The sequence below is a fragment of the Balaenoptera musculus genome, chromosome 20 (genome assembly GCF_009873245.2).
Source record: "Balaenoptera musculus isolate JJ_BM4_2016_0621 chromosome 20, mBalMus1.pri.v3, whole genome shotgun sequence".
Taxonomy (NCBI): Eukaryota; Metazoa; Chordata; class Mammalia; order Artiodactyla; family Balaenopteridae; genus Balaenoptera; species Balaenoptera musculus.
In genome coordinates, this window is record NC_045804.1 from 33,619,137 (window position 1) to 33,644,509 (window position 25,373).

A 25,373-nucleotide genomic window follows, 5' to 3' on the forward strand; every position below is an offset into this window, starting at 1 on the left:
TAATTTTTTTGGCTGCACCGCGCGGCATGTGGGATCTTAGTTCCCCGACCGGGGATCGAACCCGCACCACCTCCAGTGGAAGCGCAGAGTCTTAACCACTGGACCACCAGGGAAGTCCCTAAATTACTTTTAATTACCATCTTATTAGGCTTAATGATGGTATTGTGTTGATGGAAGAAAAGGTCTTTTTTTCAGAGAAGCAGGCTGAAGCCTTGGGTGAGGGAGGTCATGTCTGGACTTGCTTTAAGATACTTCAGAAAAAATATAGGCAAGCAAATACGGCAAAATATTAATAAGGGTTAAGTCTACACGATGAACATATGGAGGATCATTACACTATTTTCTCTACCTTTACGAGTGCTTCCATAATCAAAATTGAAAAAGTGAAAAGATTTTAAATAAGTATTTAGTAAGTCTTGGAAGGTGCTTGCTCGTCCCATCTTTGTGGCTCTTCTCGGACCCACAGACCCAAAGAATAGGCCTTCTGAGGTCTTGTAGCTCAACCCCTTATTTTACAGATGGCTGAAAAGGTTTAATGACTTTCCAAAGTCACAGCCAATTAGTGGATGAGCTGGGGCCGGGCCGGGGTCTCCAGGAGCCTCAGCCTGTGCTCCATCTACTGTCTCAAGTCTTCTCCTGCATCGGTTTTGGGCTTAAGGGAGCTATTTTTAAACGTCAGTAAGAAGTGGCAGCACACTCAGTTCTTTCTGTTTCGTCTTGTGTTGTGTTAAGGCAGACATCGCCTGTGAGTTCTCATACATACAAAATTTTGACTATACCCTGAAAGTTTTATTCTCTTCAACGTGACAGTAAAGTACATTCAAGTCCTTTAGATCTTAAAGTAACCCCTTTGGGGTTTGGCAACGCATGCTAGTTGAGCAGTGAGCATCTGTCATCTATCTTTCATTAATATTAATTATAAGTGGCCAACAGCTCAGGGGAACAAAGTCCTGTGGAGGTGAGTTTCCTAAATTCGACCTTCTTGACTTTACAGGTATTCAAAGTGGTTCTTTTCAGAAGCCAGTCTGAATTTGATTTTGATTACTTCAGCAATCAAAAGGGAAGGAATAAACAGGTCCAACCTTAAGAACATGCTGGATTGGAGGTTAGGTTGCCCAGGCCAGGAGAGACCCGGCTGGAATGCTGTAGGACTATGGAATATTCTGGTGCCCTTTATCTGCCTGGAGCTCAGGTTACCAGACCGTTCCTACTCACCCGGCCTGTCTCCCAGGGCCCCTTCCTCTTCTCACACATCCAAAATTGGGAAAGTGAGGGATGGGGCAATGTTACCAAAGACAAGTTTGCCTTCTTAGGATTTAATTTGGAATTTTTCGGACATTAAGCCTCTTGTTCTAACCTCAGGGGCCCCATGAGTGTGGCTGGACAGCGAAACCGGGAGCCAGGGCTCAGGCACAGTCACTGAGGTAAGCCAGGCACTGGGCTTGGACCCTTCCTCTGCCCGGTCTGAACTGGAGACCCTGCCTCGCTGTGAGAGGTGACAGCCCAAGGCTGGCAGCAGTGACAGCACAAGCCCATTGTTCCTTGAATTATACCCTCAGGGGGCTGGAAGCCTTGAGGAGCCAAAGTGACACATATGCCATGGCAGGGGGATGGGTCCCAGCAGGAAGCCAGGCCTTGGGAAGAGGATGAGCTCCAGCAGGGCGAGGAGGCCGTGACCCTGCCATGAGCTGGAGCAGGGCCCTTTCACCTCACTTGGCAGGAGCCGGGCGAAGCTGGTGATAAAGCCCAGGATCCTCCTCTCCCCATGTTTAATATTCTAGAGATAATCCTGAGCACGTCTAGAGTTTAAACTGAGCACCCCGGGAGGGGGTTTGAGGAACACTGGGCATTTCCTGCAGAATTCTTTAGCAGGAGAGACGGGACCATCATCCTCTCTGGCTGCTCTGCACCTCTCCTGAGGCCACAGTCTCCGGCTCTGCTCTCCTGGGAGAAGCCCAGCCCTGCGGCTCCGCACCCATTTCCATCTTCCCGCACCTTTATCTCGCGGAACCGTAGAAGGCTTGAGAGTTTACAAAGTTCTGCCACACCAGCATCTTGTTGGCATTCTGCCCCCCAAAGCATCCTTGGTGCCAATACGATTATCCCCACAATAGAGATGGGGAAGCATTCCTTTGTTCATTCGTTCACTCAACAAATACACTTTCAAGGACCTATTAGGCTCCAGACCCTGTGCTGGGACTGAATGCGGCTTAGAAGGGTTAAGTGACCTGCCCAAAGCCGCAGTCACACAGGATTTGAACACAATGCTTTTGACTGAGACCTCGAGAGGAAAGAAGGCGGAGAGCTCTTCCTCCCAACGCACCTGGGTGGCACCCTAAGCCCTGTGCTCCCCTGACCTAGCATCCTGGGTGACCAGAGGCAGAGGGGTCCCACGACCCACCTGCAGACCAGCCAGGGTCAAATGGAGGGAGAGGGGCACTGGACAGGGGGAAGGACAATGAACAGATCTTTCTGGCTCTCCGGACCGCACTCCCATCCGACCCACCATTTCGGCCCTGGCACCCACGACCTCCTGCCCTTCACTGGGAGGAGGACCAGAGGGAGTTCCAGAAACTCCTGCCCCAATTGCTGAGCAGCCCCGGGTTCCAGAAACAATGTCTCTGAGGTTTTCTTCTGCTGGGCCTCTAGGTTGTGACCCTCTGGCTTCCCTCCACAATCTGGGGTGCAGGGGGGAGAAAGAAAGGAGAAAAGTTTAACACAAGGAGGGCAGGGGAGCAACAATGAGGAAGGAAAGAAGGGACAGAAGGAATGCCATTAAGACACCGGTTTCTATACACACACGCAAACACACACACGTACACACACACTATCTGCCTAAGAAATAACTAAAGAAAAGCAAGTTTTTCAGTGAAACCTACCAGCATTGGGTAAGTTCCAATAGTGGACAAGTTCGCAGGATGGTGTTTGGTTTTCTCCTTTGTCTTTTTTGATTGATTGATTGACTGATTGATTGATTGGGTGCTAGAAGGCTGGAAGAAGATAAAGGAGATGGTAACTATTAGGGGGGAAGGGTTGAGAAAAGATAAATGGTTAAACAGGCAGCTGGTGAAAAGGTACACAACACCATTGTTTGGTTTCTTCTGCATTTTGATCTAAAGCACATTCGTCTCCACCCAGTGGGAATCAACAGTTGCTGAGGCCTTCAAGCAGGGAGAGCGAAAACACATCTGATTTGTTCACGCTCATTTGCTCACAACTCCAAGAGGTAGATGTGAGTATTCCTGTTTTACAGATAAGGAAACTGAGGCACAAGCTATTCATTCACTCACTCCCCTAATGTCACAAGACAAAGCGATCTATCTGGGTTTCAAACCCGGGTCTGTCTCTCCAAAGGCCTGGGTTTTTTCCACTGCTCCGCGTTGCCCCCCTGCCTGCACCGTTCTCTCTCTCCCTCCATCCTCCGCAGCAAATTCGCAGATGTGTCACTGACTGGAGAAGGTTAGAGAACACTGCTCTGGGCAGGGTCCCCAGGGGCTCAGCACCAGTTAGGTCTTTCCCCTTCTGCTATGATGCAGAGAGTGCTGGGTCCCCCGCCCCCTGCCCGGTAAGTCTTTGTCATCTGCCCGGAGGCCCATCTGCTCCCATCTCTACCCTATCCCGGGCACCCCAGGACCTCAGCTTCCTAAATCTCAGGCAGAACACCATTTTACAAGGACACTCGCCAACCTTGAAAGGCAAGGTACCCCGAGGCAAGGAAATGAAATGATTGTGGCCGATCAGCATGAGAGTGCAGCGCCATCTAGCGGTGCTGGGGCCAAGGTCCCAGGCGGTGACATTTTCAAACAATCAATATCTCATTATTAACCATAATCACAACCTGATGTTTACTTTTGGAGAAATGTTCGGCAGCAAGGGATGCAAGTGCACTTTTCTGCATGTTTCAAGAGGTCTGCGATCCTAAATGCCACAATGACTATTAAACAGTGTCCTGCCCATGAGCAAACAGGAGGGAGCCGAGATTGATTGTATATCTTTTCATCTAAGCTGCTCACCAAAAACAAAGCATCCATTGAAGCGACTGACCTTTCACTAACTGCTGGAAAGAAAATGCTTGATAAATAATAAATAGACCACTACTGGATGTTACTTAGAATCATCTTTTAATTAAAAGAACTGAGCAACTAGAAGGTCAGGTGACTGACATTTAAGTTCCAGTCCAGGAAAAGCATCAATCAAGGGTAAAACTATACCCCAAATGTAATTTCATTGTCAGCTAACATTTAACGAAAATCCCTTCTCTGTAATCTGCCCCAATGGTGGGGGGTAGGGGGTGGGCCATGGAGGTGGCATTTGTAGAGAACATAGCACTTAACTTCCGGCCTCCTTTGCCTTCCCCTAGCAACCTTTTCATTTTCATGCTGCAGCAATAAACACTTGTCTGGTTCAGCGTCTCCACAGAAACTGCTCCAGTGCTGGCCTCATCCAATCGGAGACCCACTTGCCACACTGAGCGCTACCCTAGGAGTGACAGGAAAACCATTTCCTGCCTTTTCCACAGGAGGGCAGGTGCCCTTCCTCCATCAGCTAAGGTGACCTCAACCAAGCTGCTCACTGAACATGCTCAGGCATCCAGCTCATCGAGCACCATCAAAGGCTCAAAACGCATGATTAACCCAGCCAGCCGGTCCTCCACCTTTTGGCTGTTCTGGAATAGCACGCAGGAACACAGGGACCAGGAACAAAGTAACAAACTTGCCCCCTCCCACCCCCACCCCCCAAACACACACGACTCACCTTTCCTTGTTCCTAGCTCCACAGTGCCAGCCTGCTTCCATTATCAGAGCCACACCATGTCACATGCCCCAGGTCCCAGGTAGTCAGGGAAACAGACAGCCTGGCTCTGAGCAAGGCTTGGTCAGAGCTGAGAGCCTAGAAGGATGGATAAGGCCACACAAGGCTAGCGTGCCTCATCTGGATGCCCAAGAACAGAGGCAGGCACCAGTGCTAGCCTCAGAGAAAATCTTATCATCCCACCTGAATGACTTTGTTTAAAAAAAGAATCTGTTGAATGTTTTCAAGTGGCAAGCCATCATTGATTTAGGGGGAAGGGTATCATTCTAACAAAATCAGGAATCCTTTGGAGGCACAGGTTTTCTGTAATACCACTTTCACTATCAGGAAAACAGGACATTAAATATTATATAGACAGTCCCCGACTTAACGATGGTTTGACTGACGATTTTTAGATTTTACAGTGGTGCGAAAACACGCATTCAGTAGACACCGCACTTTGATTTTTGAATTTTGATCTTCTCCCAACCTAGTAATATGCACTGTGATACTCTTTTGTGATGCTGGGCAGGGCAGCTCCCAGTCAATCATGCAATCACGAGGGTAAACAACTGATACACTGACAACCATTCCGTCTTTCACTTTCAGTACAGTACTCAACAAATTACATGAGATATTTGACATTTTATATAAAAATAGGCTTTGTGTTAGACGATTTTGCCCAAGTGTAGGCTAATGGAAGTGTTCTGAGCATGTTTAAGGTAGGTTGGGCTAAGCTCTTATGTTCAGTAGGTTAGGTGTATTAAATGCATTTTTAACTTATGATATTTTCAACTTATGATGTGTTTATTGGGACTTAACCCCATCTTAAGTTGAGGAAGACTACACAAAATTACAAAAAGACTTGTGCTTGCCTTTTAAGGACACACAATCAAGGATCGGTTCTACCCAACAAAAGCAAAAGGAGAACTCTGTAAAACCTGGTGATTCTGGGACCACTTAAACAAGCCTCTCTATTTAAATGATGGATGATGCAGGACCTGTTTCATCTGCTGACTTTCTTGTTCCCCCATCCTGGCTCAGTCCCCACACCCTGTGTCTCTCTACCCTCCCCCTTGGAGAGCTCGTTCATTCTCCTGGCTCCAACCCTTACCTGTGCTAAGGTTTCCTCCGCATCTCCCAGACACCCAACCCATCTCTGTCTGCCACTTGAACATTGAGCCATGACCTCTAACTCAGTACGTTGAGAACTGAAGTTCTCTTCCCCACCTTGCTGTCTGTTAGTGATACCGCTATTCTTCTGGTCACTCAGGTTTGCAACCTTGAAATCCCTGCCTTCAAGTGGGATGGCTACAGAGACCAAAGTCTTTCTGACATGTCTCTTCTAACCTCCCTCCCTGCCCACTCCCCCAACCCTATTCTTTATGTCACATCTGGGTGAACCTTCCTCTGACCTGACAGTTTTCACTATGCGTCACTTCCTTGCTCAAACTTCCTTATACCCACTCAAGTCCGCTGTGTAGTTATCGAGGCCACCATGATTTGATCCCATCCTATCTGCTCAAACCTGTTTTCCACTGCTCCTCAAGAGAGTAATAAAGGCACCTGTCACACATGCTACAAGTGAGTTTTGCATTCATTATCTCAAGTAATTCTCACAGTACTAACTGGAAGCCAAAGAGGCAAACGTCATCCCTATTTTGTAGTCAGAGAGACGGTGACAGGCACAAGGTCACACCAGTAAAAACTGGAACAACCAGAACTAGAACCCAGACCTTCAGACTTGCCTGGTGCAAACTTCACTGTCACCTGGTCACATGCCTTCCTCGGCTTCAGCTCAGCAAACCCACGTGGAGGGTCTACTCCCGATTTAATGATTTAGTGCATACAAATAAGAATTTCTGCTGTTGTTCACACTCTCAACAGGGAGAGGATAGTTACCTCTGGCGTGGAAGACCAGGGTCAACCAGGCAGGAGTACAAATAGTGGACCCAGGGTGCCAACTGCAGTGAGTGCAGCCTGGAAGTGTCTCGACAGGGACTTGAGACTCAATTTGGATGTTGGTAAATCTTGCGAGCAGAGATAGCTTTTGAAAGGGCTGTGAAGGTATGGTTTCTAAAGACTGTGGTGGCAGGGAGGTGCTCCGGGCAAAAGAAACAGCACGCACACTTCACGTCCCACCTGCCCTTCAAGGCTCTCCAGGCAGTGGTCCTAGACTAGTCCAAGGTTGATCCCTCTTCCCCACTCTCTACACTTCCGTAATTTAAAAGGATTCCTGTTCATCTTGTTTTGAAAGTCACTCTTATCTTCCCAACTAGATTTTAAGTTCCTTAAAGCCAAGAATGAGGTCACACTTCCGTTCTCTCCAAACACTATAAGGACCTGGTGATGGCTTTTGCCCACACTGACCATGGGAAGAGTTCTGAATTCCCCAAGGAAGCTTCACACCTTTGACAATGTTTTATTTTTTTCTTTTTAAAGATTTCCCATCCTGGCTTTCTCAGAAGCCTAGACATTGGTCACCCACTGCCCTAGCAGCTGCCAGTGGGGAGGGGGGTGGCTGTTCAGGGATCCTTCTATTTGGGGCGCTGGGGCTCCTGGGTTCTCTCTCTGGCTCGGGGTTGGGGACAGGGAAGGCGGGAGCACGCTCCCAACCCAGCCCCGCAGCACGCAGACCTCTCCTCGTATCGTGCAGCCCAACCCGGCTGTGTGTGAACTGGCACCCACCACTCAGCTGCTCACAATGACGTTCCCTTTGACTATGTTTTGATCACTGAGGTTCAACCTCAAGGTTTGCTACGCGTCCATACGAAGGATCTCTGAGACATTAACTGGAAAACAAGGTACAGAACAGTATACGTTGTGTCCCCCTGTACACACTCAAAATTATTTCTGGAAAGAAAGGTGATAGTGGTGGCCCCAGGGAAGGGAAAATGGGAGGGCCAGGGGACAGGAGTGGAAAGGAGATTGACTTTTCACCTTCAAATTCTGAACCATGAGCATGTATAACTTTTTAATTATGCAACAAATAATTTTTTTAAACGTTTTCATTACTCTGACAAAGAAACCACCTTTTAAATCCCAGAAAGATGAGGTTTCTGAGAATGAGGGAGCCACGATCGTTCCTCTGAGACAGAGCCAACCCCTCCACCTGCCGAAGTCTTCCTCCCAAGGCCAGGCCCAGTATCCGGCACCCAGTGGTTGCCTAATGTCGAATGGATGTAATTTACTTCCCCATCTAAATGTAAAGCATTCCCTAAACAAGAGGAATTGTACAACAGTGACAAAGGTGGGGGGGAGAAGCAGCATCGCTGAGAATGGCTTTTGCCTCATGTACTCACTGACCTTCCATTACCTGAGCACCATGTGCAAGGTGTACAGTCTGCGGGGCGTGGGCCCCGCCCTTGACATGCCAGGAGACAGAAGAGACTGCACACAGGAACAGGGGGGAAAAGTTACACAAGTTTTAAAGTAAGAAGTTTCTGGAGCAGCAAATTACTGATAGCTGAAAACTAATAGCTGAAGGGTGCTTTATTTATTCAGTAAAAGATAAGGAAATGAAGAAAGCAGGAGAGTTGGTAAAAACTCGTAAGCACACCGACAGCAGGGAGGAAGGGGGATGCCGGTGAAGAGCGTCATCCCTCTTGGCAACCCAGTTACCTACAGAGAAGTCATCTGAATTCAGTCTTCAGCGGGATGTAATCATTCATTCACTCAACAAATCTTTCCTGAGCAACCTACTACATGCAGGTCTATGCTAACCATCTCCAGCACTCAATCCATGAGATTAAAGTCATAGTTTTGGCCTTGGTCCATCATCAATGATAGGTCCTCATGCTTACTGCAAAGCACAAGTCAGCCTGGCCTCTCAAGCAAAAAGTACAAAGATTAGCTGCAGACACAGTTGGCCAGGGAACCACACCTGATGTGCAAGTAAAAGTCTGATGGATGAAGAGAAGAGAAACATACCAGAGAATTAAATGTGAACACAAAACTCCAAGCAAACCTCCTCAGAATGAGTCCCATTCAAACAATACTTACAAAGGTTTCCTCATGCTATTTACAATTTTAAAGTAAATTTACTTTATAAGCACCAAGGAATTCTTTGTTTAATACCGCCCTAACATAAAAGTTCACCTAACTGCTTCTTCAAACCATGATACAGAGCTTTATGACAACCTAGAAGTGGGAACCAAAAGAAGGCAAACATGATGCCTTAGAGATCAAGAAACATTTACACAGTTCAACTGTTAAAAACAGTACAACATTCATGTAGTGAATCCAGTTTGGATGTCAGTATACACAGCATACAAGTTCTTCAGGGAGGTGAGAGGCCTGTCGATTGTTCTCCAGGTGCCCCCAAATGCTGGGCCTGTGGATCTTCTTTCAGAGACTGGTTCTCCAACGCAGTCTGGGGCTCGACACCCATGGGTTCAGATTTCCAGGAAATGTGACTACCATCCTGTTGCTTAAAAGACCAGATATAAGTACATCACACAGATGTTATGACTTTCACTCAATTAATCAGCTGAAGCTGTATGACTAGCACATCCTATCACTGACTCAAAAATCTAACATTAATATCTCAGGTCAAATTTGATTACAACAAATAATAAACATGATAAAAGTCTCTACAGAACCACGATTTTAAAAGCCCTCATGACAACTCACTTGTTCCAAGCAGCAGTCCTTACCACAAAATTCTAGTCTATTCAATCTAACAGTATTTGACCTGGAGCCACGGTTGGGGAAAGAAAACCTAGCCTTCCTTTAACCTCTGACAAACAGACAACCAATCCTAGTAACAGCTTTGCTAATAAAATACTCACAGTCCTTGCTTCTCCTACTCGTCTTAAAATGACACCTTCTGCCAATAAAGCCTTCCCTGCTTCCACAAATAACTTCTCTTCATCTGTTTCTCCAAGTTTCTGTAGCTCAATGTACTTCTCCACAAACCTAGAATTCCAAGCAGTCACATCTTCAGTCTGTATATTGAGAGTTGTCAAGACATGCTATTACACAGTCCCGAGTATTCCCTTAAGAGAACTTCCTGGGGAGTCTGGGATTGACACGTACACACTGCTCTATTTAAAACAGATAACCAACAAGGACCTATGGTTTAAAAAAAGAAAAAAGAGTTAATTTAAAAAAAAAAGAGATCTTCCTATAGGAACATCTTTTTCCTCAAGTGGAATGCAACAAAACTCCTCAAATTGACAATTAAATCCTAAAAAAAGAAAGGTAACCAAAGACTTGTGGAATGGCTTACCGTTGACAGGTAGACTTGAAGTTTGGATTGAACAGATCAAAAGCTTTTTGACCAGATCCATAGGTTGAATAAAATTTCCTAGAAAGTACAAAACAACACCATATAAATCTCCAGTTATAGATCATGGCCAAGAATGGAGGGAAGAATAACTGCTAGGCCCTGAGTAATTGAGTATAACATGACCTACAGACCTTTTTTGTTCGTTTTAAATAAGCAATGCATGCATATGGTAAACACATCAAATGTTACAGAAAGGTATCCAGTGAAAAGTAACACTCCTCCTCACCTCTGTACCCTAAACTCCCAGTTCCCCTCCCCTTAAGCAACACTAACCCGCTTCTTGTGTATCCACCCAGGAATGTTCTATCACTATACAACCAAACACGCATCTATCATTCCCTGTCCCCAGCCACACTGTTTAACCCCAAGGATAGTAAACACATCTTGCCTTTTTACTTAATATTTCTCAGAGATCATTTCAAATCAGGGCACGTAGATTGTTTCTAGTCCTTTGCTACTTTAAACAGTGTTGCAATGATTACCTTTATCTATATTTCTTAGTGTACCGTGCAAACAAGCCTGTGGAATAATTTCATAAAAATGGCATTGCTGGGTCAAGGTATGTGCCTTTGTAATTTGGCCTTGCAAATTGCCAGAATGCTTGCCAAAGGGGCTGTGCCAACTTACACCTACACTGGGAAGGCAGGAGACTGCCTATTTCTCCATACCCGCACCTAATTACATCTTTCGACTTTTTGATCTTTGTCCATTTGACAGGTGAAATATTATAATTCACTGTAGTTTTGCTTTTCTTATGAAACAGGCTGAACATCTTTTCATGTTTAAAAGCAAATGAATTTCCTTTTCTGTGACCTGTCCACGTTCTTTGCCTATTTCTCCTTTTGGTCTTTCTCTTATTGACTCATAAGTAAACTTTATAGCAATATAAACAGGAAATTAGCCCTCTGTCATACATGTTGCAAAATTTTTTCCCAGTATGTCACCTGACTTTTGATTTTGCTTATGGTAGTTTTTGTGTGCAGAAATTTTAATATTTTCATCTATGGCTTCTGGGTTTTTATATCATGCTTAGGTAGGCTTTTACCACTGAGATTATTTTTTAAATTATCCCATAGTTTCTTCTAGAACTTTTACGACTTCACTTTTTACATTTAGGTTTTGATAAACCTGAAATTTATTTTGTTGTTATAAGTTCTTAAAAATATCAAAAACACCAAAAAAAAAAAAAAAAAAAGGCCAAAAAGATAAAGGTTCAAAAAACTATTTAAGTATAAGGTGTTATTATTTTGGCCTTAACAGCAATAAAAGAGGAAGCAGTAAAATATTCCACATTCTCCAGTGACCATCACCCAGTTCCACTGCTACGCACACAGTAGAAGCACAAATGATTTTAATGTGTAAATGACCTTGAAAGCATCCTGACCGAGAGCATGCAATGGACCTGAGCAGAAAAGTACTGAAAAAGTATTTAATGCCCCGAAGATCTCTGAAAATTTCCAAGTACAGCCAGAACATACTTGTTCTCCTACCTCAAAGGAGTGTTGTGGGAGGGGAGAAAAAAAAAAGATTCCTCAAGTGAAAGGTGCCTAGACCTCAATAGAGAAAATGACTTTATAAACTGTTTTCTTACATCCAGGAATAGGGGTAAGAATAAGGGATGCGTATTAATTTCAATTAGGCACAATCTCTGATCTTAACATTTAAAGAGAAAAGAAACTGCACACACTCTGGATACTAAAAACTAACTGACATCCGTATTTGAGGGAAAGGGCTTTGTCAGTGAATTCCCAGTAAGTTGACCTTGAGCCTCATTGTTCTCATGACTAAAATGCAGACGAGGATACCGACCTTGCAGGGCTGAAGTAAGACGTAAATGAGATAACGTTGGTTAAGGGCTTAGCATGGTGCCAGCCACCAAACAGATGTGCAGAAACAGGTAGCTGTCATTGCAATGATCAGTCAGTTGCTGGGCTCCAGATTCTACTTCTCTGAACTTCTGCTTCTCTCACATGGGGGAGGGGCTCTGATTCCCTAATCCGGCTAGATAGACAAGACCGGGGCTCCACAGAGCAAGCCCAGACTCAATTCCTATTTAAGTTGCCAGACTGCTGGCTAAACCTTTCCTTCTCAAGTTCTGCAGCCTCCGGTCCACCATACGGGCCCGGCACTCACGCTCTAATCCGATCCTCGTGGTAGAAGATATCCTGGATGTTAGCTTTAGCTTTGCCGTATCGCAAGCGGGGCCTTCGGAAGACTGGCTCCCTCAGTGGGGGGAAGGCATTATATATGTCAAACCAGAGGGGCTTCTCCTTCAACACACCAGCCCGAATCAGGTCCCGCGTCCTGAAGGAAGGGTAAAGAACGAAGGTCAGAGGGCTTCCCTGCTGGCACAGTGGTTAAGAATCCGCCTGCCAATGAAGGAGACACCCGTTCGAGCCCTGGTCCGGGAAGATCCCACATGCCACGGAGCAACTAAGCCCGTGCGCCACAACTACTGAGCCCACGTGCCACACTACTGAAGCCCGGGCGCCTAGAGCCCGTGCTCCGCCAACAAGAGAAGCCACCGCAATGAGAAGCCCGCGCACCACAACGAAGAATAGCCGCCGCTCGCCGCAACTAGAAAAAAACCAGCGCACAGCAAGAAAACCTACTGCAGCCAAAAATAAATTAATTAATTAATTTTAAGAACCAAGGTCAGTCAGAGAATCAGTGTAGCCGCAGCCTGGGACACCGGCGGGGTCACAGAGTCCGGAAGACAACCGAAAGGAGGGCAGAGCAGGAGGTCCCCTACCTACAGGTAAGATGTTTCCATCATTCCAAACCAACCTAACAGTGCTCGGGAGTTAATCCTTCCACCTTCTTATGTGCGTCCCACCCCCCTCGCCCCATCCCCGTCCCGTCAAGGAAAATGCAAAGACGGTCCCGCCAGGCCCATCAGCCCCATCCTCTTCCTAGAGACCTCCACTCGGGGAGCGGAGAGGTGCGATCTTGAACGTGAGAGCTAAGAAATTCAAGGGGTGACGCAGTCAAGCACAATTCTTCAGAAACAGGAGAGAGCACAAGAGATGCCTGGCCGGACTCAGACCCACCCAAGAAACGGCGTAAAAAGGAGAGGCGCCCTCGGCCCACCCCGGCTCCGAGCACGCACCGCGAGAAAATGCTCCCCACGGTTTCCAGGCGGCTGCCCGCCATGCCCGGCGCCTCGGATCCCTTGCGGCTCCTCGTACCGGAACCGGAAGCGCCCGTAACAGGAAAAGTGACTGTAAGTCGCGGGCCGAGCCGCGGATCTCTGGGCTACCGCCCCGGCCCCAACAGGAGGGCGGAGCCAGGCAGAAGCAAAGGATGACCGCATCGGCACGCCATCGGCTACATGCCAGGTTCAGACAGGAGCACTCGATAGCCGAGCCTCCAGGGAGGGAGCGAGCCAAAGCCCGGCAGAAGCAATAAATGACCGATCCAGGGGAGGGGTTAATTGTGGTGGTTGCTTTACCCTTTCTAGCCTTACTGAGCCAACTCCGCCCGAGAAGACCGGGCCGTGCGGAGGGAAGATGATGGGGAGGGAGGAGGGAGGCGCAGCCTACGTCCTGGGAGAGCCAACTAGTCTAGGAATTCGTAAGGCAGAGATAAGAGGTCACCAGCTCTAGGTCCGGGCTGCACCTAATTTTGGTTGGAGTCAAAGACTGCGCGGAAGGAAACTGAGGTCCAGGGAGGAACGTCGCCTGCCCAGGGTCACCCTAGAGCCCAAGCCTCCGTCCTCCGTCTCCTACTGTTTAGCGCTCCCCACTAAACCCTTTGGCCCTGGAGCGCCACCTGCATGCGCTCTAATAGGGATGCTGCGGGCAGCTAGTGTTTTCTCCCCGGGAGGCGTCGCTAGCTAGCTGTTCCTTTGAGCTTGAAAAGTGAAAGTGTCCGGAACAAACAAATTCCGGGAAGGAAACTCAAAAATCTGGGGAAGTATCCTCTCGGGATAACCTTTTGGCCCAACAGTCATACTTTGGGTAAAGTACCCCATAGAAATTAAAACACAATTTCATGAGGATATTTGTGCAGAGAGCGTCATTGCAGCATTGTTTGTAATGCACCCTCCCATCCATCGAATGGGAGATGGCTGCAAAATTATGCTTCATATAATCTATGGAGTCCTATGCAGCTATTGAAATGAACGAGCTAGATCCATACGTATTGACCTAGATGAATGCCCACGACTTATTGTTAAATGAAATTGCAGAGAAGCGTCTTTAATCGAAAGAAAAAAGAAATCTTTTAGACGTGTTTGTATGAGGATAGAAACTATGTGGAAAGGCACCCACGGCTGTGAACATTGATCATCTCCAGTGAGATTGCAGGAGGGGAAGGGAGAATTTTTTTTTCTTTATGTATCCCTCAGAGTTTGACCTGTGAAGAGTTTGTATTCATTTTTGAACTGTTTAATCCAGTGAAATGTTCTGAATCACATACACACACAATATCTTCCGGGAGCCCATTATCTTTGTCATCAAGGAAGAGTGTCAAGTCATCCCAGAGTCCTCCCTGCTCTCTGGGAGGCTGGTGAGGTGGAGGGGGGATGTCTGACGAGCAGTTAACGCTTGCTTGTGTTCTCTCACCGAATCCACACACCTACCCACAACTGGCTGTTGTTATCCGCATTATAGATGAGAATGTGAGGCCACAGGGGGTTAAGTAACTTGTCTGATAGGTAACTGACAGAGCCAGGCTTCCAGCCCCACCTGGGCACTTTCTAGGACCCCACAATGCCTCCTCAGCCATGCCTCTGGCTGGAGACTGATGGGCTGAGAAAGTCAGGCAGAACTGGCCCCAGGGGCAGGGGACAGGGTGATCTGAGGCTGAGGGCCGACAGGTGGGTTTCACTGCTGCCTCAGGACCCTCTGGAGCAGGGAAGAGAGAGCACAGCTCTGGCCGCTGGGCCAAGCGTGGAGTCCTAGGCAGATCTACAAGACTTTGCTCTAGGGAGAGCAAACATACTCGCAGCTAAATATAGTCTTCCCAGGCTTCAAAACAAGTTTCTAATTCCGTCCAAGTAAGAACTAGCTGCCAGCCCAGACCACAGACACACTTCCCTTCTCCCACTCAGGCCTGCCCTGTAGGCCACTAATGTTACCCAGTTACCGCTGCTAAAGAATTGGAAGGGCTTATTCCAAGTTCAGGGAGGGGAGCCAAAGACCCAAACGCTCGATGGGGGAGGAATTGCAAGGTGGCAGTTTTCTCTCTAGATCTTCTTGGGGAAGTCCCTTCCTCTTCTGAGCCTTTCAAGTTTCCCCTCCAGCATCCTATTTCATGCTTCTGTGACTGAGAACGGAACGTTGGTGGGTAGTGTAAGGAACCATGGAGATGTGGGAGCAAAGATGGATTGGGAACCCTCAACCTGCAACAGGAAGTTGCATCCCAGGGAGCATTCATTCATCACGTAGGAGGGAGCTGGGGGCCGGCAGAATGGACAGTAGAGGTTTTCTGTCTTCTCACCCGGGTCTCTCAAAGCTGCAAGAAGCTGATGCACTCATGCCATGCACCGCACCAGGGACCTGGATTATCTCCTTCAATAGTTCAGCTACCTGAGGCCATAGATCATGTCCTGACAATCTTACAGATAAAGGAATAGAGCTTGTAAACTCTCCAGAAGGTCATATTCCTTCCACACTACCGCTTGGCCCCATTTTGTCCCACTGGATCACACTGTAGATGTGCCCACTAATCCTGTCATCTTGGGCACTTATGTAACTTTTCAAGCCTCTCTTTCCCCATGTAACATCTGGCAGTGTCTGCTCATTGTCAGAGTAAAAGCGATCATTCATGTAAAGCACGCATCACAGTGCCTATCACATAGTAAGTGCTTGTAATGGGCAAGTCTAGTGGCTGTTACAGCATCACTTCTGCTGTTGTGTCCTGTAATCCACTGATTGCCACCTGAGACTGCACCATTTTGATGATATTTCATAGATTGCCTTAATGTTTTATTTTCTTGCTCAATGATCCATTCATCCCACAAACATTTCGGCACCTACCTGACCCTGTGCTGAGTCCTGGAGAAGCTGGCTGTCCAGAGGGGGAGACAGAGAGGCAAATGCATAATTGATAAGTTCCGTGCTGAATAGCTTATTGACTATTGGGTAGCTAGGGCTGCCATAACAAAATACCACAGACTGAATGGCTTAAACAACAGAAATCTATTGTCTCACAGTTCTGGAGGCTGGAAGTCAGACAGAGATCAAGGTGTTGGCAGGGCTAGTTTCTTCAGAGGCCTCTCTCCCCGGTTTGTAGATGGCTGTCTTCTCCATGTGTCTTCACACGGTCTTCCCTCTGTGTGTGTCCATGTCCTCTTCTTATGACTCCAGTCATATTGGATTTGGGCCCAAACTAATGACCTCATTTTTACTTAAATACCTCTTTAAAGATGCTATCTCCAAACACAGTCACATCCTGAGGTACTGGGGGTTAGGACCTCAATGTATGGATTTTGGAGGGACACCATTCAGCCCACAACATTGATCAATAAGAACTGGCAGTGAATAGCTTCCATTTGCCTGCCCAGAGCCACACCCACTCTGTGCCCTTCTTCACCCAGCTCTGCTTCCGCCCCCCGGAGGCTGACTTCTAGGACTGCATCCTCCAGCCCCTTGCCCTCTGTTTCACCAATGGGAGGCATTGGCCGGGGACTGGGAAGAAGGAGGAGACAGAAGTCATTCCCACCCCTCCTCCCTATACAATCCAGGACCATAAAGTCTTAGATCTGCAGGGCGGCCTCTTCACACCCAGCTCTCTCCCCAGGTTCCAGTCTCCTCCCTTCTCTTCAGGCCTAGAGACGGCCAACTGTGCCCCTCTGTACCACCCGTAGGGTCTAGGCCAACCCTTGCAGCTTCCCTACAGTCTGCCCACATCTTTGTAATTAGTGCCCAGGAGTCTGTCTGACAAAAAGAACAAGAGCATCTCCAATAGCAGAAGAGCTTTGGCAAGTGAACCCCCCAGCATGCTGATGAAATCATGAATACTGCTACTCGCCTTTGGCAGAGAGCCAGGACCAGAGAGCAGTTAGATGTTGCTTTAAAAGGGGAGGAAAGCAGTAATATATATTCAATCCACAGGACAGGGCCCAAGAAGAGGAAGGGCATGGAGGGGGGGCTCTTCAAGGAAGAGGCAGGAGTGCCCCCTCTCACCTCCATGCTGTTTGTCCCCTGGGCCAGACCCTCCCTCCTTGGAGGCCCACACCTCCACTTCCTTTCAACAGTCAGTCGGGAAGGCGCTTCAGCCCCAGCACACACTCAGCCAGACTGCATGCATGCACCCCCGGGACCTGCTCGCTCCCTCAGCTTCTCTCTCTCACTTTGCGGGCCTGCTGTTGTAACTGTCTGCTTGTCTGAGTCTGTCTAGCTGGGCCTCTTTGAGGCAGCAACCAGGACTCTTATCTCTGCCTCCCCACACCCAGCCTGGTGCTTGGCCCAGAGCTGGCTCATAGAAAGAATTTTCTAGTTGAACAGCATGGAGAAATAAAACCAAGTTAGAGCAAATGAGGATGCAGTGACCTCAGCCCTCCTTTGCTGCCTTCCTTCCTGGAGGCCTTCCCTGGATACACCCATACGGAGAAAGCTGTGGTTGAATGGAAGCAATCCTCCACCCCATCAGGCCCCTGGTCACTTCCCGTTCTGGCTGTCCTCTGTGCCTCACTGATAGGATAGATCCCTTTTATAAACCTCTGAGCCTCAGCTTGTCTTCTGTGAAATGGGCATCATCATAGCACCTACCACATAGCCTTGTTAATACCTATAGTTAACCAGTGAGTTAACCAGTGTAGTTAGTACCAGTGGGTTAATACTCGTAGAGTGCTCAAAACTGTGCCTGGTGTATAGTAATTGCTCAATAAATAGGAGTAATGATGATAACAATTTCTGACCATTCCATGCCTAAGAGCAACAGATCACAATGTATTCAATCACACCTACAATTAAATCTCATCTAACAATTTTCAAGGCATTTTCTTTCTTTCTTTTTTCAGGGATTGAACGCAGGCCCTCAGCAGCGAAAATGTGGAATCCTATCCACTGGACCACCAGGGAATTCCCTCAAGGCATTTTCACATGGCTGCCCATTCATTTCTTCAGCAAACAGCAGCCTTGCCCCCGAGGAGAATCCAGTTCAGGCAGAGGAGAGAGAAGCACTTTGTACCTACCTGCCCTGGGTGGTCTGTATCACTGTGGCTCCTGTTGTAGCCAAGGAAACAGGAGCCAGCTAGGTCTGGCCTTTTGTTATCAGAATTAAAGTCCAGTGGGGACCACGCTGTGGAGTTTTCCCAGCAGAAGATGAGACCCTTGCAGGCACACATTTCAGGGCTGGGGTAGGCCCTTCTTTTCTTGGGGGAGGCAGAGCCCTCCATCTTTAATGTGTACCTGAAGCTCATGGGGTTCTTGGAAAATGCAGATTCTGACCCAGTAGTTCTGGGGTGAGGGCTGAAACTGCATTCTAAAAAAACTTCCAGGCTGACGCCAGCACTGCTGGTCTGCAGATAGAGTAATTGACTCACCCGTTTGCCACGGGCTTTCCTGGTTTTAGCATTGAAAGTTCCACATCCCAGGAAACCACTCAGTCCTGGAAAACCAGAACAGTCGGTCACTGTATCCACAGACCACGCTTTGAATGGCAAGGTCAGAGCAAGGCAGGCTCGTGCTGAGTTTGTACTGAGCTTCACAACTCCTCCCTGCAGAGTCCCTGGAATAATCCTCCTGGCCTGATAAAGAACTGTGACTCTTTATAGAAATGACAGGCCAGGTAGATGCTGGTTTTGTGGGGCCTGAAGCTTATGTAATCTCAATGGCCCTTTTAAGAAAAAAGGTACAAAAATATCCTTGCTTTGCAAATTTTACCAAACAGAAGACCATGTGAACAGAGCGAACTTCCTCTGTCTGGCTTCAGGCCACACAGGTGCTCGGGTCTTCCTTCGGGGAACATGGTGTTTGGGCCTCTTGGTGACCAGCAACTGCCACTTCTGAGAGATCACCACCAGGTGGCAGTAGATTTACACAGCCCCCTCCAACACTCCAACACCCCAACCCAACCCCTCACCCCACCATCAGCTCCAGAAACTTCCAAATCTTTCTCCAGCTGGTCTAGCCAACTAATCCAATGAATATTAATCTATGCTGTGATAATGGGCAAAAGGGGTTCATGTGCGTCTCTCAGTAGCATATTTGCCATTTAATGGAAATGCTAAGAGATTGTTTTTAAAATCAGATAAAGAATGCTAATAGGTGACTTCCGGGCAAGCTGTTGAAGATGTTTTTAAGCAGGTGGACCTTTCCGTGCTCTACAAATTTCATTTATGCAGGGGTTCTAAGTCTTATCACCTGTTCCCCCCACCCCAATATATAGCTTAGTGTTTAGGCACCAGCTCTGGAGTTCAGCTGCCTGGGTTCAAATTCAGGTACTACCGCTTACTGACAGTGATACTGAGTAAGGACCTTAACATCTCTGGGCCTCAGTTTCCTGATCTGGGAAATGGGAGTATAAATACTGATTTCATATAATAGTTGTGGGATAAAATAATGTTTGTAAAGCACCCCAGAAAAGTGACTGACACACAGTAAGCACTGATAAGCAGCTCTCAGCATCATCGTCCCACACCTTACCTGCCTGCTTCAAACCAAGCTCTCCTGTGTCTCCTCCAACCTCAACCCCTTACCAGTTGCTTCAGGAGAACAGAGGGAGGGTTGAGACCCCAGCATGGTAATAACCAGGCCAGTTCTTCTGGGCACAGCATCCCCCAGACCCATGAGCTCCTCTCAAGCTGGGACTGAGCCCTGAGGTCACCAAAGCATACAAAGGGGGAGGGGCATTGGCTGGACCAGACTTCAGTTAGCCCAGCTCAGCATTTTTGCAGAAGATAAATCTGCAAGTATCACCTTGTGGATACCAAGAGCCCAGGACTTGCAGATGAGCATGGTGTGAGGGTGGGTGGCTGAGGCAGTCACCTGACTCAGCCCGACTCCTTCCTGGGTCCTCTACACACTGTTCAACTGGGAGGGACTCATCATGGAGCAGGGGCTTCATCTTCCGCACTCCCGTTGGACCTGGTAAGCTTTCTTTGCCTTCTTTCCCCACACCCACCTCTCTGGTTCCAGTCACCTTCAGCCTCATCTACACTAATAGGCATAATAGTGAGTGGTGCTCAAACTTTGCCACATATTAGAATCACCTGAGGAGCTTTTAATAAATTTTATTTATTTATGTATATATGTATGTATGTATTGGCTGCGTCGGGTCTTCCTTGCTGCGCGCGGGCTTTCTCTAGTTGTGGCGAGCGGGGGCTACTCTTCGTTGTGGTGCGCAGGCTTCTCATTGCGGTGGCTTCTTTTGTTGCGGAGCACGCGCTCTAGGCACACAGGCTTCAGTAGTTGTGGCGCGTGGGCTCAGTAGTTGTGGCTCATGGGCTCTAGAGTGCAGGCTCAGTAGTTGTGGCGCACGGGCTTAGTTGCTCCGCGGCATGTGGGATCTTCCCGGACCAGGGCTCGAACCCGTGTCTCCTGCATTGGCAGGCGGATTCTTAACCACCGCGCCATCAGGGAAGCCCACCTGAGGAGCTTTTACAATCTGATTCCCAGGCTAAATCCCAAATCAATTAAACCAGAATCTCTGGGAATGGGACCCAAGCATCAGAGATGATTCCAGTGTGCAGCAAGTTTGAGAACCAGTGTTTCTCAAGCCTTATTGTGCATACAAGACAACTGAGGAGTTTTTTTAAATGCACATTCTTGTTCAGTAGGTCTGGAGCAGAGCCGGAAATTCTGTTTCTAACAAGCTCCCGGATATCAAGATGCTGCTGGTCCGCAGACCAAACTTTGAGTAGCAAGGTAGTAGAACTGTGGTTCTCAAACGTATCAGAATCATCTGGAAGGCTTGTTCAAATACACCCCAGGTTTGGATTCAGGAGGTCTGGAGTAGGGCCTGGTAACATGCATTTCTAATAAGCTCACGAGCGATGCCAATGCTGCTGGTCCCTAGAGCACACTTTGAGCAGCAGGGATATAGAGGATGGAGCACAGGTTTTGAAGTCAGGCAGCCCTGGCCCCTTTTCTGACTTCACACCTTGCTAGCTGTTAGGTAAGTTACTTAACCTTTCTGAATTGTCATTTCATCACCTGTAAAGTGGCCATTATTGGGCAAGATTAATTGGGCTAATATGAAACACCTAACAGACTGCTTAGTGTATTGGTCCTCAAACTTGATTGCAAACTTGAGTGTGAACTTGAATTACCTGAGGCGCTTTCAAAGAAACCAACCTATAACTGCTGATTAAATTGGTGTAGGGTACTGAGCATCAAGACTTTTAAAATTACTCTGGTCATTCTACTCTGCAGCCAGTACTAGGTACTGACCTAGCACCATGGCTCCCGAACTTCAGTGCATAGCAGAAGCACAGACTGCTGGGCTGCACCCCCAGAGTTTCTGACTCAGTTTGGGGTGGGGTTGAGAATTGGCATTTCTAACAAGGTCCCAGGTGCTGGTGCTATGCTGGCGGTGGGGGGATTTACACTGATCAACAGCTATCAGTAAAGAATGCACAGAGCAGGGGTGAGAGGATAATCTTGGGTTGCTGAGGTCCAAACACCAGGTCTGGAGCATCACCAGATGTCCAGGTACGTCAATTTACAAGCCCACCTCCGTCTGCCTGGGCTGGGGGCAGGGCAGGGGTGGGGGCAGAACATTTTTGTAGGGGAGGCAGGAAGAACCTGCATTGTTTATCCAGAAGGAGAAAGGCCACTGAACTCAAACATAGCATGGGGAGCGGGGGGACTTCCCTGGCGGTCCAGTGGCTAAGACTCCATGCTCCCTTTGCAAGGGACCCAGCTTCGATCCCTGGTCAGGGAACTAGATCCCACATGCTGCAACTAAGAGTTCACATGCCGCAACTAAAGATCCCTCATGCCACCACAAAGATCCCGCGTGCCATGACTAAGACCCGGTGCAGCCAAATAAATGATAAAATAAATAAATAAATATTCAAAACAAAAACAAAAAAACATGGCATCAGGGGAAGAGCAGTGACTTGGCCTGGGTGACTCGGAGCCCAGAAACAAGTTGTGTGGGTTGAAGCCACAAGGAGGCCCACAGCTCAACACCAGGAAGAACTTTTTAACCTTGAAAACCGCCCTGTCTGAAAAGGGCACCAGCCTCCTCCTTTGGCAGTGAGCTCCCTGGCGCCGGAGGTAGTTCACCGAAGCCTGGGAGTAGGGAAAGCGAGAGAGGTTTGAACTGGAAGATGTCTGCGGGCCCTTTGAAGCCTGAGACTACACATCCCCGCAGCTACAGGCGAGACGTTATTCCGGCAGCTTTCTGTTTATTTAGGAAGGTGACCGGCTGGAGCTCTCGCAACAGACTGGCGTTTCCCTGGCCTGTCAGCAAGCGGTTTACTTTCCCAGGCAAACAGGAAGGCGGGCAGCGCCAGCAGGTGGGCGAGGCTGCGGTGCGGCACAGGTGCCACCTGAGGGGCGCTGCGGGGATGCCGAGCCCCGGGGCCCCGCGTGCACGGCGGCTGGGCCAGGCAGGCGGCCCGCGGGCGCGGGGTGCCGGGGGGAGGGGGAGGAGAAGAGGAGGGTCAGCCCACGCGCCGCCACGTCAGAGCACCAAGAGAACACCAAGTCTTTATTACACGAATTCCTATGAAACTGCTCCAAGAAAAAACCCACACGTAGGAGAAAAAACAAAAACAAGAAAACTGACAAAGCCACACACACAGACGGGGGGGGGGGCGACTGGCGCTCCCCCTCTGCTGTGCCCGGTCGTCAGGGGCCCTTGCGGGGCGGTGGGGATGGGAGGGCGGCAGCACTTCCGCACTCGCTCGGGATGCTGAGCCGGGCCAGGGTCCCCCCTCCGGCACCTCGGGGAGCCCGCCACGCCCTCATTATCTCGAGGTGGCCCGCCAGGCTTGGCGCCTGCTCCCACCGCCCCACCGCTGTGCCGCTGGGCTGGCTCCCCGCTCGGGCCCTAGCCTCGCGCCTGCCCTGGCTCGCCGGTTCTCCCGAGGTCGGCGCCTTCCCATCTCCAGCTGGGCCACACAAGCCGGGCTGCCCCTCCCTTCCTCCCTCCCTCCCTCCCTCCCGTTGGCAGTGGTTGATGCCGGGTCAGGTTCGTAGGACCCTTGTTTTCCTCCTGGCCATTTGCCTTCTCACTCTTGGCAAGGGGCACCCAGCAAGCCCTTCTGCCCCAGGGGCTCTGGCCCGGCTGGCAGCCTCTCCTTCTTGCCCCTCAGTCCTGCACCTGCTCAGGGTTACTAAAGAACTGGCCGCTGCCCACCCTTAATGACAGCAGAACTTCTAGGCCAACTGGGGAGTCAGAGCCCCTGGAGCCCCCCGTGTCGTGGGACTACAGGATCCCATCCAGAACTGACTTTTGTCTTCTGTCAGAGTAAAGACTACCCCTGCCTAGCTAGAATCCGCCAGCTCCGGGGTGGCCAGCCTCCCCATCCCTGCTGGGGGCCCTTGCCAGCCCCTAACAGAGGCAGCCCAAGGGGCCCAGGCAGGGTACTCAGCAGATACCTCTCTGCCGTGGCCCATCACTCCTCAGAGCGGGCCCGAGTGACTGCCCAGGGCTCTCTCACCCAGAGCTCCGTGCAGGGGTGTGCCAAGGACCAGCACCCCTGGGGAAAGACTGAGATGCAGAAGGCCATGGGAATAAAGGACCCTAGGTGCCCAGAAGGGAGCTGGGGATGGGGGTAGGGGATCAGGCAGTGTCTGTGGCCCGACAGGAGAGACCAGGGCAAGACGGGGGCAGGGGCTCCACCTTCAGGCCAACGAGCCTCTGGTAGGATCACCCTCCCCTTTTGGGTACTCCAACGTTTGACAGTTTTCTGGGTGGTTTTTTTTTTTTTTTTAAGAAGAGGGGTTAGATCCTACATTTCCACTCGTTCCCCATAGAACAGCCTGGCTACAAAAGGGACTGTGGTTGGCTGTTGCCTCCACCCTCAGGCCCTTCCTCCAATGACAGCATGCAACTCCGAAGTTCTAAGTCCCTTGGGAAGTGGCAGTGGCAGTGGCTGGGCTGGACTGTGGCCGGAGAACCACTGGGCCTCAGAACTCAAGCACCATCCGTCCGGCTGCAGCTGGGCTCTTCAGCGGAGGGCCGGTTTGCTCTCTGGCTGCCTCTACCGGGTCAGATGGTCTCCGGCGAGGAGAAACTGCTGCATCTGGCAGGAAAAAGGGATGGGAGAAGTCTTTTTCAGTGGAGCCCAGGGGTCTTTCCTCACCACTGGTTCCTGGAGAGATGGTTCTGGGCAGAAGCTTCTAAAGACAGGAGCCTTCTCCTTCCCCCAGGGACTCTATGTCAGCCTTGGAACTCTGCCTGCGGTCACACCCACCAATCCAAGCTCCTAGGAACATTCCAACTTGCAAAACACCAGGGACTGTGGCAGCTAGAGATGGAGTGGGGGGGGGGTGAAGCAGCTGTCTGTGAAGGGCTGAGAGGTGTGCCTGCGTGCCTGGCCTGTTCTGTGATACAGCGGTAGCCCAGCTGAGCTACACCAAGGGCACCTGTAGGGGCAGAAAAGTAAAATGGGATCAGAATTTGGTGGGATCCCCACACCAAGCTGAGGAGCCTTCACTTGGAAGACCCATTCAGAGAGCAAGGGAGAAATGGAACTAAAGTGGTGTCCTGGTGATGGGTGAACAGAGCAGGGGCAGTGAAGAGACCAGCAGCTGTTAACCAGGTGATGAGAGTCTGCCAGGGCAGTGATGCAAGGAATAAGGAAGAGAAATGAACTGGGGACATCAGAAGTGGGACTGTCTAGCTTTCAGCGAGTTGACAGCCAGGGCTAGAAAGACCATCGTGGGCACAGCTGGGGCTATGGAGTGGATTTGGAGAACTAAGATGGAGATTCAGATTTGGGAGCCAACTGCGCATAAGTATTGCTGATGCTGTAAGAGAGGCTGGTGGCACCGCTAGGGAGAGGGAGTAAGGAGACTTTGAAGAGGGTCAAGCCCAGAGCTACGGGGGGAGAGCGGGGATTGAGGGAGTGGAAGGAGCAACAGGAGCCCAAAAGCGCACAGAGAATCCACGGCAGAGAGAAAGGGGATCCAGGATTCCTGGGGCCACAGGAGCCAAGGGAGGGCAGTTTCAGGGGAGGCGATGGGCATGGCGTGCAGAGACAGCACCAGAGGATGCGGAACAGGAAAAGGCCCAGGACCTGGCAGGTGATCTTGAGTCAATCTGGGGGTGGGGGGGGGGCGGCCAGCTGGCAATGGGTGAAGGAGAATGCACTTTTCTGCAAACTGGGTGATGATGGAAAATATTGAGGACTCTTGGTTTTTAAGATGGGACGAGGAGGATGTAGACT

At 49.3% G+C, this 25,373-nt stretch overlaps 2 protein-coding genes across 6 annotated transcripts in view; both read right to left on the reverse strand.

Moving 5' to 3' along the window:
- Positions 1-8,265: 8,265 nt before the first annotated feature.
- MRPS23 (mitochondrial ribosomal protein S23) lies at positions 8,266-13,356 on the reverse strand. Its single transcript, XM_036837760.1, has 5 exons — positions 13,191-13,356; positions 12,215-12,385; positions 10,022-10,099; positions 9,582-9,708; positions 8,266-9,220 (listed from the first exon to the last, which is right to left on the reverse strand). Exons 1-5 carry the CDS (start codon positions 13,232-13,234, stop codon positions 9,071-9,073), a joined length of 570 nt encoding a protein of 189 aa, XP_036693655.1. The 5' UTR covers positions 13,235-13,356; the 3' UTR covers positions 8,266-9,070.
- Positions 13,357-22,660: 9,304 nt separating this feature from the next.
- Positions 22,661-25,373, reverse strand: part of CUEDC1 (CUE domain containing 1) — a 75,080-nt gene continuing 72,367 nt past the window's right edge. For all 5 annotated transcript variants that reach the window (XM_036837089.1, XM_036837085.1, XM_036837086.1 and 2 more), the window contains one exon: positions 22,661-24,227. The gene's annotated coding sequence lies outside the window, so the exon portion shown is untranslated. The remainder of the gene's footprint in view (positions 24,228-25,373) is intronic.